Source organism: Leopardus geoffroyi, chromosome C3 (genome assembly GCF_018350155.1).
Source record: "Leopardus geoffroyi isolate Oge1 chromosome C3, O.geoffroyi_Oge1_pat1.0, whole genome shotgun sequence".
In the NCBI taxonomy this organism is placed as follows: domain Eukaryota; kingdom Metazoa; phylum Chordata; class Mammalia; order Carnivora; family Felidae; genus Leopardus; species Leopardus geoffroyi.
Genome location: NC_059338.1, coordinates 119748075 through 119762955, shown reverse-complemented (window position 1 = coordinate 119762955; position 14881 = coordinate 119748075). Strand labels below are relative to the sequence as shown.

Here is a 14881-nt window from a genome sequence, read left to right as displayed (position 1 = left end):
CTCTTTCATTCAAGTTTTCCTTCAGTAACCTTAATGTTTATTCTTATCTCTTGTAGCTTTCTGTTTAAAGGTTATGATCTAAAAGAGACCTCATCTGAGCACACTAGTTTAAAATGGCAGTACCTGCTCTCCTATGAGACTTTATTCTTTTCTGTAACACTTATCTGACCCATTTTATTTGTCTCCCTTGTTAGAATGTAAGCTCCATGGTAGCACAGACTACTTCATTTACTGCTGTTATGCTAGTGCCTTGCACATAGCAGGTATTCAGTAAACATTTGGTGAATGAATGAACGAATGGAATATGTCTACCTTTCCTGAATCATCTGCAGAATATTTAAAGATGATAAATCAGGGGTACTTGGGTAGCTCAGTTGGTTAAGTGCCTGACTCTTGATTTCTGCTCAAGTCATGATCTCATGATTGTGAGATACAGCCCTGTGTGGAGCTCTGCACTCAGTATGGAGCCTGCTTAAGATTCTCCCTCTCCCTTTCTTTCTGCCCCTCCCCCACTTGAGCATGCTCATACCCTGCCCCCCAGTATTACGTTGATAAACTAAAATTCCTTTTGTATACAGGCACACAAGGACTTTTACATAAACAAGCCCAAATAGAATAACAGCATTCCAGACTCAACAATATTCAGATCCTAGCTGAATTTTACTAGCTGTTGGAATTTGGGTATGATATTTAATATAGCTACTATCAAAAAATTTTTTGGTTTGAGTTAAGTTTTTGGTTTGAGTTAATAAATTCTTAGCTTGTTCTAAGCTCTGTTTGAGCTTTATTTTAGTAAGTATCTATCCAAGTTCATGGAAGATTTACTTTGCTCTGTCCTCTGGTGTGGGGAGAATCATGGTCAATTTGATGTGCATGGTTGCCTACCAAGCGAAGTCCTGCTGGTAAGCTGTGCCATCACCCAGACACGCCAGTCTTGGCTTCGGTTTTATCATATGTGTGGTGGAATAATTCATTTTTATTCAAAAGTAAAGCCTGTTTACTAGTATCGCTAATGTAAGCCACTAAAGACTATGAAAATTGGGTATCTGTAAATAACTCTTTGATTTAGCTGAGTTCCTTTCCTACTGATAAATGAAATCCGTGGTATAAGCAGGACCTACAACAAGCTCTTCTCATCAAATGTTGCTAGTTACAAAAATTTATAAGTCAGCTTTTACAAGATTTTGGTAAAATTTGGAGAGTGACAGGTGACTGAATATTTTCTAAGCTTAAGAACTTTCTGTGTGACTCTTCCTCTTGCCACTAACCCAAAGTAGAACTACCATTTAATATTAGAAGAGGGGAAAGAGATTTTAGAAAGTGAATCACAGGAGGCATAAGAGTAAGGTACATCTCTACTGGTTTGTGGAACACATCAATAGATCTCTTTAATTAAAGGCATTGTATGAGATAAGGAAATGTATAATCCTGGAAATACAAATGAAATTTAAGTTGAATGATTTTGGAAGAAACTTGCACTGTATATGAGTGTTAAAATATCCATGTTTTTGTTTTTAATTAGATTATGGCATTAAAACCCTATGACTTGAGGAGACGATTATATGTAATATTTAGAGGAGAAGAAGGACTTGATTATGGTGGTCTAGCAAGGTAAAATAAAAACACATATCTGCTTTGCAATAAATATATCTCCATTGTAGTGGATGTATTCTTGAAAAGATACATTTTTTCAGTAGCAATCCAGAGTTATTTTTAGAAACAAAAATTAAAATATTAGCACAGTTCTAGAGGTAACCATTATTATTCCTGTCTTGGTTATCCTTTACATTTTCTCTGCATAGAAATAAATTTGTACGTATGTGTGATATAGTACATATGCTGTTTTTTGGGTTTTTTTTTTAACAGCTGTTAATATAACATGCACAATGTAGTAACTTGATTTTATCATTTTATATCGACGTATTTTCCTATCATATATGGAGATAATACTCTCCTTTATTTTAATGGCACTGATACTCTTATTTAATGTCTGCATAATATTACATTGTATGCAGATATCATAATTAATAGATCAACATGCATAAGGTTAATTTTTACTATTCTAACAGTGTATGTTGGTTTTATGTTTGTGTTTTAATCCAGTATGGATCCTTTTGAGAATAGTTTTACATTTATTAAATACATTGTTAACAGAAAATGTGAAGCAATATGATGGGAAATCCTTTTAATTTCAATTTTTTTTAATGAAAACCTTAAAAAAATTTTTGCTTCACCCAAACCTAATTTGAAAGCAATTTATTTTTCACCAGAACACACCTTCCTTAAACCTTTTAAAAGAATTAAACTTGCTTTTCATAGAAACACATCTTTTAAACCAATATGTCATAGTTGTACAGAATTACAAAATCACAACTTTAGTACAGTGAACAAAAACAGAAATAGGTGGGAGCATATATGTGGAGTTATCAGATTTGGTTAGTTAGCATATTTTCTCATCCAGTGAATTATTAAGCTTTTTCAGAAAGGAAACTAAATGTTCATATTACATCTATTTTGATTTATCTCAATTTCAGAAATTTTCAGACATTAAAAAGAAAGGTAGACGTTAGAAATGAAATGTGTTATTTTTAAAATGTCTGACTTTATAATACTCCTATTCTTGTCTGCACTCATACTTACCTCATTGGTTGGGTTTAGTTTTATATTTTGACATTTTAATGCATTTAGCCAGTTACTCCATAGTATGATTTTCTTATTCCCAAATTCTTAATTTTGATTCATGTATTAGTTTTGGTTTATTCAAGAGTTTACAAGGGTGATATACTCCTTTAGTTTTGCATATTTGAAAATGTGTTTTTGTGCTTTTGTATATAAACAACGTCACTAGATATAAATGTCTTATGCAACACTAGTTTGTCCCCTTCTCTGTAGACCTTGCTTCACTGTCTTCTAGCATCGAATGGTACAGCACTGTGAAGTGGAAAGCCAGCACCTTATAGGAAACTTTTTTCTTTGGATGCCCACACAGTCCTTTTCCTTGAAGTTCATTAATTCATTAATTGTTGATTGTTTTATATCTTTTCTTAGGAACCTATTAAGATCTTTCTTAATTTAAGGGAAATTTTCTTCTATTATGTCTTTGAATATTTTTTCTGTTCCATTTGTTCCATTTTTCTTCAGGAACATCAGTCATGGGTATGTGGAATCTTCTTCGTCAGTCCTACCTGTCTGTCATCTTTTCTCTGATTATTTTTATCTTTGTGCTTTTCTATTTTGTTTTGATTTTCTCAAACCTATCCTCATGTCACTGTTTGCAGTACTGCCCTACATTTTGTTGCTTCTAATGTGATTTTTCTTCATTAGTGGCTTTACTGTTTTCTTCATTTTCTTCTCTAGGCTCTGCTAGCTAGCTCATCTGTTGTCTCATAATTTTTTTAACCTCTTGTATCTCTAGTTTATTAGAAAGTATAGAAAAGGATATGTTGAAAGTGAACTCTTCCACCTCTTATTAATTAGAATTTTTTCTTCTTTTAATGTCAGGGTATATAGGTCAGATACCATGTTATACATAAACATTCTTCTTTTAAATGTATTCCGTTTTCTCTGGGCTTCTAGTTTGCTAAAAGTGATCTGCCGCAACTGGAAATTCTATTTCTGGTTTTTCTGTGTCTAAACACGTTCTCACAGATCCGTCAGCCCTTTTCCCTGGGGACATGTCTTACCTCAGCCTTGTCACAGTGGAAAGTCACTTAGTTCAACTACTATGTTGGGACTGGATTTAGTTTTGTGGATTAGTGTTTATCATTTCTTAGTTGATTTTGTTTAGGGAAAGACTGCCTTCTCTACCTGTCAGACAGTTTCTGAGATTGTATTTTTAAAGCTTTAGAACAGTGTTTGTAAAAAGGCTTCCAGGCCAGACCTAGCCTGCCTAGTAATGGCCCCCACTAGGATTTAAAAAATTTTTTTTCAATTATTTGATACATTAAAGAAAATCACTAAATTATGCTTAAGAATCAAGATTTCTGGGTTCTCTTTAAAAACCGTAGACCCATGTTGGCAGCTTCTCACGTGACATCAATTGGCTGAATCTGAGTAGCTGATTCAGTCCTATAGAGTGGTATACACTCTTTTTCACTCTGTGCCCACCATTCCCCTGTCATCTAAGGACAATGATTATATGCCCAGAAATAATTCTTCCTTAAAACTGGTAATAACTTTTATTAGGGATACAGTGAAGAATGGGAGATTGGGGCTAGGTAGAGAATTGGAGGCTGTGTACAGAAGGAAGCCACTTGCTAATCACTGTAAGCATTTGAGCTTGGAACCCTGCTTTAGAAGCAATTACCGTTGAAGAGAATCTTGCAAATTGGGTTTATTTTGATATGTAAATTATTAATCTCTTATCTATTTGGATCTCATATGTATTGGACTTTGCTACATGAGGCAAAATTGATGGTAAAAAGTTAGAGAATGCTTATCACATTTAAAGGTTTCATCTTTTAAATTTTTGTTTCATTTGTAATACATTGACAATAAAAACCGTTCCTTAGCATCAGTGCTGTGTCTGTCAGTATCAACAGCAAATACTTATTAAAGCCTATTGCGTATAGATCCTAAAATGCCTATGAGTCGGTTACAAAAATATATGTAAAGACGTGGCTTTTGCTTTTGAGGAGCTTATAGTCTAGTGGATGGGCAGGTCATGTATAGGAAAATGAATAATATTGTGGTTGTTACCACAATACCACAGAGTACTCAGTGATTGATACAAATAAATATGTTGAAAATTGCTTCGAAAAATTGCTTAAATGGGATGGATCTACGTTGTGCTGAAAGAAAAAGTGGGACCTACGTAGGCTGGCTTGACACTGAGGAGACATAGCCAGATGAAAGTATGGCATAAAAATAAGCATGTTATCTGTGAGTGGCACTGAGTTTGTAGTCTGGCATCATAAGAACTGCAGGTAACTGACTGGAGGGCCAGATCATAGGAAGACTTAACTGGAGGGCTGAGGAATTGGGCAGCCAAGTTACTACAGGCTGTTGAGCAGAGGTATGATATGTACATGGGTGTATTTAGGTTTGTTTTTAAGTTCATGTATGTATGAATGCTAAAAAATTATCTTTTCTTTTAGAGAATGGTTTTTCTTGCTTTCACATGAAGTTTTGAACCCCATGTATTGCTTATTTGAGTATGCTGGCAAGAACAACTATTGTCTACAAATAAATCCAGCATCAACCATTAATCCAGACCATCTTTCGTACTTCTGTTTTATTGGCCGCTTTATTGCTATGGTGAGTCCTGATTTTCCATTATTTATTTATTCATTTATTTACTTAAACTTGTTTATCTCAAAAGTATTTTAGAGAAGACTAAAAAATGATCCGCATTATCCCTTATATATATTCCCAAACTTTGTTACCAAGGAAGTCTGCCTAGAAAGGAGAATACCAAAATACAATTTATTTTTTGAGTACCTATATGAAATCAAGATTATGAATACGAGGATTATTGATGTAGCCTTTTGGTCTTTAAAAGTCCTTTTATTTTATAAATTAAAGCATAATTATAGTGTGACTACTTTTGTATAAAAGGAAAATCTGAGTTGTATAACATTTGGACTTGACTGATGTGCTGGGAATTTTCAGAGCTTTACAGAAGCTCTTGTGGTGTGGAACTGTTATCTTTTCAGAAGTGTTTGTATTTGTACTTTCTTACCTGTTTATTCACTCAGCAAATATTTATTGAGCACCTACTATAGCATGGTAGTATGACAGAGGTGAGACCATGATAAAAAGACATTGTCCCCGTTCTCTCTCTAACCCTTCTGTTAGAAAGGTTAACACATAACAAATACAGAATAACACATAAGTATGTGCCGAGGAACAAGGAGTGTTGCTTTTTTATATGGCACGATTAGAAGTGGCCTCTCTGAGGGGTCACACATGAACATAAAAGTGAAAGCAAAGAATTGAATGATGCATATATCTTGGAGAATAACATTCTAGACATAAGGAAGAGCAAGAAAAAGTCTCCAAAGTGTAGTTACATTTTTGATTGGGAAATGGCATGCCTGGAGCAGAGTATATGAGAGAGAATGTGGTGGGAGATGGGGTTGAAAGGTACTGTGTGGGACCTCTAGGAAATTCACTTAAGGGTTGTGAGCAGGAAATAACATGATCAAAATAACATGATCTGACTTGGCTTTTATGAAATTTATCTTGCTGCTGTGTAGGAAAGAGACTATAATTGCGTGCAGAGGAGAGCAACAGTAGAAGCAGAGAGACCATTTATGACAATCCACGTGAGAGATGATAGTGGCTTTGGACTTAAGTGGTGTAGCAGTTGAGATCGTCGTGAGAAGTGGTTTGGATTCGGGGATATATTCTGTAGAGTTAACAGGGTTTTCAAACAGCTTAGATGCATAGTGTGAGAGAGTCAAGTATGGCGTCAAAATGTGTCTGGTTGCAGTGGCTGTCTCCTAAGGTGGCACAGCTGTGGCAAGAGCAAATTTGGGGGATTGGGAAAAATCAAGAAACTGGATTTGGTTTGTTAAGTTTTAGATACCTTTAGATCCAAATGGAGATGTAGAGTAGGTGGATATAGAAGTCTGGGGATGAGAGGGTATCTATATAGATAGGGCTTTGTGATCTTTTAAGGAATAAGTGTGGACAGAGAAGAAGGTTAAGGACATTGCAGGTCAAGGAGATGAGAAGGAACCAGGAAAAGAGCCAAGGCCATGGAGCAGGTAGGAGACTCAAATAAGAACCTTGCTAGAAGATGAGGGAAGATGATCAGCTATGTTCGGTTCTGGTAGGCTGAGCAAGATGAGGTATGGGAAGCAACCATTTGATTTGGCCAGGGGAAAGGCATTCCGGAGCAGTACAGAGGAATGGTTGGTGGGGGTGAAATCCAGAGAGAATGGAAGTGGAAATGGAGACAACAAATATAAACTTTTTAAGGAAGTTTGCTTCCTTTTAGGGAAATTGGGCAGTGTCTAGAAATAAATAAGGAATGGGTGGGGAATAAACCATTTATCTGCAGATGATGATGGCCAAGTAAGAGGAAAGAATTTGGTGAGGTCAAAGAGATAGGGACTATGGGAGCAATGACCTTGAGTAGGAGAGATGAAGAGATCTGTGTAGTCCACATAGAAGTAATAGATGACTTAATACAGTAAATAGATTCAGTTGCTTATAGTGAGCAGATCTGATGGAACACACAAAAATTCTCTTCTGATGGCTTCTTTTCCCTCACTGAAATAGACGGCAAAATCATAGGCTCAGTGGGAGTGGGGAAAAGAAGTATTTGAGGAATGAAATAGTCATCTGGGAGAGTGAATGTAGTGGAGCATTAGGATTACCAGGTAGCACTAAGCTCCCACTCGAGGTTGTTGGTCATGAACCAGTCACCATGGTTGTATATGCATTTCTAGCATGTTTCAGCGCCCAGACACAGGCAGGGAGTAGGTTAAGAGTTGTGTTTAGCAGGGTTTTATATTTTGCCAGAAATTCATTGAAGGGAAGCTAGGTTTGGAGGTATACGAGGGAGTAATTTTAATGACTGATGGTGGAATCAAAATTGAATAAGGGGAGAAATAACTTTTTTGAGAAGCTGAGAAACAGTGATAAGTTTCTATGTATTTTTTAGATCCCAGTGGGGTCAAAAGTTGTAGGTATCACTGCAAAAGGCAGTGAGCTGGCAAATTAGGTGGTGGTTGGAATTGAGTTTGTGAAGAAATACAGTGGTTGCTAATAACAGTATCTAAGGTATGATGTCAAGAATGTTTAGCTAAATGAAAAACTAAGATCACTGAAAGGACTAAAAAGTCAGGAAAGTAAGAGAATCATCATTATAGATGTTAGACTGTCCAAAATTATTTATGACGGTAGCACAGAAGAACACAGCATTGATGGAGTAACAAGGAGAAACCCAGAGATCTAGGGATGATAGCAATGAAATGCGGACAGCGGTGGGATGGTTAGCCACCAATGACAGTGTGAAGGCATGAGCTTAAAGATAGGCAGATTTAGGGAGGAGGAAATAGTAATGAAGAGCAACATATGCCTTACTTCCAGGCCTGGTGACATGAGGGGGATGGGAGAGAAACAGCACCCCTTTGGGAGGACGTAGAAGCGGAGTCCTCAGAAAAACACTAGATTTTTGTTAAGCAAGATGCTAAAGGATCTTCAAAGAATGATTTGAGTATATGAGCAATTTTGCTGATGGATCACGAGCCTCACAGGGTAGAGCATAGAGATGGTTTTGGGAGTTAGGGGAGGTGTGAGAAATGGAATTAGATTTTTAGATGGATGGGCAGTTGGTGGCGAGAATTGGGGTGCTGAGGGGATCTGGCGCTTCCTGCTTTGGCTGTTGTGAGCAGGTGTGAAAGCAAATGCTGTTAGTCCTGGAAATCTCTTAGGCAACTGTGGTCAGAAGAGGCGTGAAGAAGAGGTCTTGCCAGGTGTGTGCACAGGAGTGCTGAGGCTCCTTCTGTATTTCTGCATCCAATTAGGTTAATTTAATTTATAAAACACTAGAAAGAGTGGGGGTTTGGGTACTGGTCTTTTATTTTCCTTATAGTTATCAATAGGACATGATATAGTCCTATTGATGATATAGTTAAGTGTTTGTTATTTAACTCTGTCATTTGTTTTTCATACTTAGCATTTTATATATAATTGGTTTTCATGATTTACGCTGGTTACTTATTTAAGTGCTTATTTTGGCCTGTGAAAATCTCATGGCCTGAGAAATCTCATGATTTCTCTGTTATTGTGTGCTTTGAATAAGAAAATTACTGTTTTATAAATTTTTAAGTAAAATTTTTTGTTTTTCTTGGCAGGCACTTTTTCATGGGAAGTTTATTGATACTGGTTTCTCTTTACCATTCTACAAGCGTATGCTAAGCAAAAAACTGACTATTAAGGATTTGGAGTCTATTGATACTGAATTTTATAACTCCCTTATCTGGATAAGGTTTGAAGATTTGTCTTTCAGTAAGGCATTTTCTTGAAGACAATTTAGATATTTGGTTAATTAGTCCATATATGTTTTTATCACCCAGAGACAACAACATTGAAGAATGTGGCTTAGAAATGTACTTTTCTGTTGACATGGAAATTTTGGGAAAGGTTACTTCACATGACCTGAAGTTGGGAGGTTCCAATATCCTCGTGACTGAGGAGAACAAAGATGAATATATTGGGTAAGGTGATATACTTGGTTGGCCTTAATTTCTAGAACTTCTAAAGCATGTCAGAACTAACAACTCTGTCTGTACCCTTCATTTGATTCCACGTTCACTCCTCTGGGAAGCTGTTCCACATTCATTCCCCCTTTCACATATCCTTTTCTGTCATTTGCTCTCTACTCAATCTTCATCTCAGTTTATAAACATGCTCTAACAGGACTGAAAAATTCAAATGTACTAAAATAACTTCCCTTGCCTCTCATAGCTTAACATTTATTTAAGTTCTTCTCAACAGTACCAATCAGTGTTCTAGAAATGAGAATAGTGACCTTCAGTTTCCCACTCCTGCTTGCTATATGCATTCCCATCTTTGTCCAGATCAAAAATTATAGAACATTGGTGCTAAAAAGGACTATGCAAAGACTGTGCAGTTTCATTATTTCTAGATGAAGAACCTAGGGTGCTCTGTTATAACGGTAGTAGCAAAGCCCAGCCTGTAGCCCAAGCCGTGACCAGTAATCTAATGCTCGATTCCTCTTCCATCTCACGTTTCCTCTTTAACTTTTTTCACAGTGCCCACCACAGCCTCTGTTTTGAAACTGTTCCTTTGAATCCCGTGATCTGCACCTCATGGATTTTCTTTAATTTCTCTTTAACGATGGTTATCTAAAACTCCTTTTCCTAAATGTGGATATTTTTCCAAGGTTCTTTATTCAACCTGCTTCTCTAAATAGACTGGCACCATGGCTTCAGCTTTCTAATAAAGTAATATCTGAACTTTAGAAATAATTTCCAGGTAGATCCATACTTTTCTGTGAAAGAACCAGATAATATTTTAGGCTTGTGAGCCGCATACAATCTCTCTTGGAACTATTCCACTCTGCTGTTGCAGCACAAAAGCACATAGACAAAATATGAACAGGTACGTGTTGCTATCTATGTTTCCAACAAAATTACTGTGGACTCTGAAATTTGATTTCATATAATTTTCAAGTCAGATAATCTTTGAATATTTTCTCAATCATTTTTAAAAAGTAAAGACTATTCTTAGCTTACATGCTGTACAGAAAACAGGTGATGGGCTGGATTGGGCCCATGGGCAATAGTTTGTCAACTCCTAACTGCTAAATCAAGTTAAAATCAAATTTCTTTCTGTTATTTTTCCTATTGCCTTACTTGGCCTTGTTATCTCTATTAATGGTACTACCCTTGGATTCTTGGTGCCATCATCGTCTCAGACTTTATGTTCTTGATATTTGTTTCAAAAATGGGATCGTATCATACTCTCTAGCTTGCTTTTTCCATCCTCTAGGTCAGTAGAGATAGACCTAACACATTTTCTAATAGCTAGATAAATTATGGTATACCCATTCTATAGTAGTCCTTTCTGCTAGTAAGTGTCATTCAGATTGTGTCCAGTTTGGGCCACTACAAACAAAGGCAAAGAAAACTTCCTTAAGTAAAGCTGTTGTGTATCTGCTGCTTTTGTCTTTGTGGCATAGATTTCTAAAGTGAGGTAATTTCGTCAAAGACTGTTTAATTGATGTATTGCTTTTGCAAAAGGACATAGCTAACAATCCTTTCTTCCCTTTTTAACCCATAAAATTGCTATGGCCTTTCAATTTCACATCCTTAATGTCTCTTTGCTTATTAAGTTAATGCAGCTATTCCAGTGTGGCATTCTAGGCCTCTTCCTATTTTTCTGCTTAATTAGTTTTCTCTGAGAGGAGAAAAACAGTTTAATAACTGATTTTCTTCTTTATGTATCTTTATATTCTCTGAGGTATTTTTGTTTTGCTTCTTTGTCATATAGTGAGCATTTATTACTCGTAAATAGCTAAATTGTTTTTTCCATTTTGAAAACAGTATGTTTCCAAAGATAGTTCCATAAGGCGCTGGGCTTTTTGTATTCAAGCCATAAGCTTTCCACAGAAACCAACAATAGCTATTAAATAGCACATCCGAAGCATTTTTAAAATGCTGTCAATGTTTTCAGATATCAAAAGCAGATTAAATAAAATTTCATCATATAAAGGCCATATTTAGTTTGCTACTTTATATTTTATATTTTGTGTTAAGGTGATAACTGGTTTTTAAAGAGTTGCCCATGTAATACCTGTTATATAAGAGTTGATATCTAATCTTGAATATAACAATTTTTGCTTAATTGTTTCAGTTTCTGAAACAATAACAGACTTTAATCTTTTTTTTTTAATCTTGCTCTTTAAAATTATGTAAGAATACTATTCTTTTTTAATTGTGATATTTTGGTTTTAGTGTACCACAGTTAATCTCTGAGTAAATGAATGGTAGAGAGATGTATGAAATGCTGTCAGAATCCAAAGTGGGATTGATTCTGCTAGGACTCAGGAAAGTTTTTCCCACGGCATTGCATGTTAGGTCTGAAAAGATGGAGTGCTTTTTGGAGGGAGGGAAATAGCAAAAGCAGAGGAATTGAGGTATTAAAGGGATTAGTTTATCCCAAGAATCTACAGCCACAGAGGAGATATAGTGGCTAGCTAGGAGCCTTGAATGGTAGCCAGATTTGCGTTAGTCTAGGGAAACTTTTATGTCTAAGAAACCTGGATTTTTGCTCTAATAGGAGAGTCATCAAAAATAAACGAAAACTAAAATGAAATGATCAGAATTATTTCTGGAAGGCTAATCCTAGCATCTTTGTGGAGGATGAATTGGGAGGGATGGATGGAAGGGGGAGTAGTTAGAGATCTGAACATAGTTAAAAGGCTCTTTCAAACTTCTGGTAGTTGGTATTGTAGACCTACCTGAAACAGGTGAGGTAAAAATGAGGGAATGGATTTTTGAGGATATTATAGGAATAGAATAGTTCAGATTCAATGATTGATTACATGTAGTGGGGGAAATACTAGTAAATGAAATATTTGAGGTTTCTGAATTGGTTAACAGTTGAACATGTTAATTATCTTTTTAAGTAGTAAAGAGCTAGAAAAGAAAAGGCAGAGAGCTCAGTGATGCCAACATTTATGGACCAGTGAAACCAATGAAAGGAACAAAGTAGCTAAGTCAGATAAGGAGCGGTGGTATTGTCAGATCAAAGAACTCTCTCAGGGTTGGGAATGTTAACACCCAGTGTTACAGGAAGTTCATGAAGCAGGAGTAATTTTGAAGAGGGCATTGGGCTTGGCAATTGAGACTTCTTTGGTGACATATGTGAAGAGATTTCTTTATCCCCCAGAGCGAAATCTTGAAAACCCAGACCATTACAGTGGTTTAAAATTTGGATGAATAGAGCTGAGAAGTGGAGACAGGATAGAGTACTCTTCTAATAGGAGTGGTGGTAAAGAGAGCAAAGACAGTAGTTAAAAGCAAACACTGGGTTGAAGGGAGGGTTTTGAAAAATAATGGTCTGAGCATCCATGTGGGCAAATGGGAAGTGGGGTAGGAAGGTAGAGTTGAGGGCTTGGGCAAAGAAGGTGAGTTATTGATGAAGAAAAGTTGTAGAGGCAGCAAGGATGAAAGGTTTGCCTCAGAGAATAAAATCAGCTTCCTTTGGGACACGGGAAGAGGCGTTTGGAAGGGGAGGAATGTGGATAATCGCCTTTCCCTTTGTCTGCTGTTTCTAGTGTCTTCTCCTCATCAGTAGTCTGTGCTTCTTCCACAGGGACCTCCAGACCCACCTACTGTCAGGGCCCCTTGTATAGATTCTGTGTCACTATACAGATTCTCTTCCTTACTTCTTTTTATTACACTTCCCTCCTGTATGTCTGCATTATATGTCTCCTCAGAATGTTTCTTCTCGTCTTTTCTATTCTTTTAGGAAATCTTTGTGTTCTCTCTAATGAATTAACATGTAAAGAACCAGTTCCCCAGCTTTAAGCCTTCTCAGACAGAGGGACCATACCGCATTTAAGCATATGGCCTGCAGACAGACTGTTACCGAGACAGTCCCTTGCTTTCCCCGCTGTGCAAGGCTGAGTCAGAGTTCTCAAGTCTCCCTTGGCAAATGGTTTGCTGGGAGGAGAACCTGTTGAATGACTGTAGCCTTTCCCTTACTGTGTCAGTTAGACAATATCTGGAATTATTTGTTACACATGAACAGGAAATAGTAAGTGTTGAACTGTGGCTGTCTTACTGACAAATAAAGAACTTCCTATTTTGAAAAGCATCCTTTCTAGCCACAGAGGTGCTAGAACTGATTTCCTCATGGAGAAACGTGTTACATACATAAACACACAAACATGTATATGTTACATATGTATGGTATATTTGGAAAAAGAGACAGAATTTTAGAAGTAGTTGGTGTTTCTAAGCTTTTACCTCACATGCAGATTAACTATTTTTAAATATTGTTTTTATTTTCAGTTTAATGACAGAGTGGCGTTTTTCTCGAGGAGTGCAAGAACAGACCAAAGCTTTCCTTGATGGTTTTAATGAAGTTGTTCCTCTTCAGTGGCTACAGTACTTTGATGAAAAAGAATTGGAGGTTAGGCTTTTTTATTATGCTGTTTAGAAAATGTTAATGGGAGGAGGGACTGTTTTTGCGCTTCTACAGGATGTCCACACATTTTTAAATGATGTGGCACAATCTTGAGTTCCCTTATCCATCTCAGTGTTCAGGATGTATTAAAATCCCAGCATGGGGTGATGGTCTTAAGTTCTCTAAACCATGATGATGTCATGGACACAGTCATTAATCAGTGCCCCCTATCCTGAAGAATGAGTTCAACCTTGTTAATGACTTGGGGAACTTAATAAAATCCTGGGTTAGTAGTGAGTTGCCCCAAAGATCAGTTTTTTAAGTCATGAGTTCTTAGTGGTCTTAACTGTATTCGGACTTATTAGAAGTATATCAGAACTTCTTTTTTTGGAGGGATGTGGAAGTACACACGACAAAATTTACCATTTTGAATATTTTTAATTGTACAGTTCAGTAATGTTAAGTATATTCCCATTATTGTGCAACCAGTCTCCAGCACTTTTTCATTTTGCAAAACTGAAATTCTATACAGGTCCCCATTTCTCCTTCTTGGCCCCGCCATTCTACTTTCTATGAGTTTAACTACTCTTGGTGTCTCCTGTAAGTGAAATAATGCAGTATTTGTCTTACTATGACTGGCTTATTTACTTAACATAATGTTCCTCATAGTTGATTCATATTGTAGCATGTGTAAGAATTCCTTCCCTTTTTAAGGCTGAATAGTATTCCATTGTATTATACATCTATACATTTTGTTTATTCATCAGTCAATGGATATTTGGGTTGCTACTACCTCTTGGTTTACTGTAAATAAAACTGCCATGAACATGGATCTATAGATATCTCTTAGAGAGTCTGTTTTCAGTTCTTTTAGATGTATACTCAGGAGTGGTATTGGTGAATCATATAGTAAATCTATGTTTAATTATTTGAGGAACTACCACACTTCTGTAGTGGCTGTACCATTTTACATTCCCACCAAAAGTGTGCACAGGTTCCAGTTTCTTCACATCTTTGCCCACACTTGTTATTTTCTGTTTTGTTTTATTATAGTAATGGGTATAAGGTGATATCTCATTGTGGTTGCGATTTATATTTCTCTAATGATTAGTTATGGTGAATTCTTGAAGTCTTCTTTCCCCATATAGATTAGAACACAAGGCAGGGCTGTAGGGAAAGTCCTTGGTATTTCTTCTCTGCCTCCTTTGGGTATAGTGTTTTAACTTTAGCCATCTTTGGTTCTCTGTTAAGACACCATAATCAAATGTGC

The 14881-nt window shown here is 36.4% G+C and overlaps 1 protein-coding gene across 7 annotated transcripts in view; it reads left to right on the top strand.

Moving 5' to 3' along the window:
* Positions 1–14881, top strand: part of WWP1 (WW domain containing E3 ubiquitin protein ligase 1) — a 134866-nt gene that overhangs the window by 104261 nt on the left and 15724 nt on the right. For all 7 annotated transcript variants that reach the window (XM_045454570.1, XM_045454569.1, XM_045454573.1 and 4 more), the window contains 5 exons: positions 1523–1611; positions 5097–5256; positions 8808–8941; positions 9030–9170; positions 13497–13617. In XM_045454570.1, the coding sequence (XP_045310526.1) occupies positions 1523–1611; positions 5097–5256; positions 8808–8941; positions 9030–9170; positions 13497–13617 (645 nt within the window). The remainder of the gene's footprint in view (positions 1–1522; positions 1612–5096; positions 5257–8807; positions 8942–9029; positions 9171–13496; positions 13618–14881) is intronic.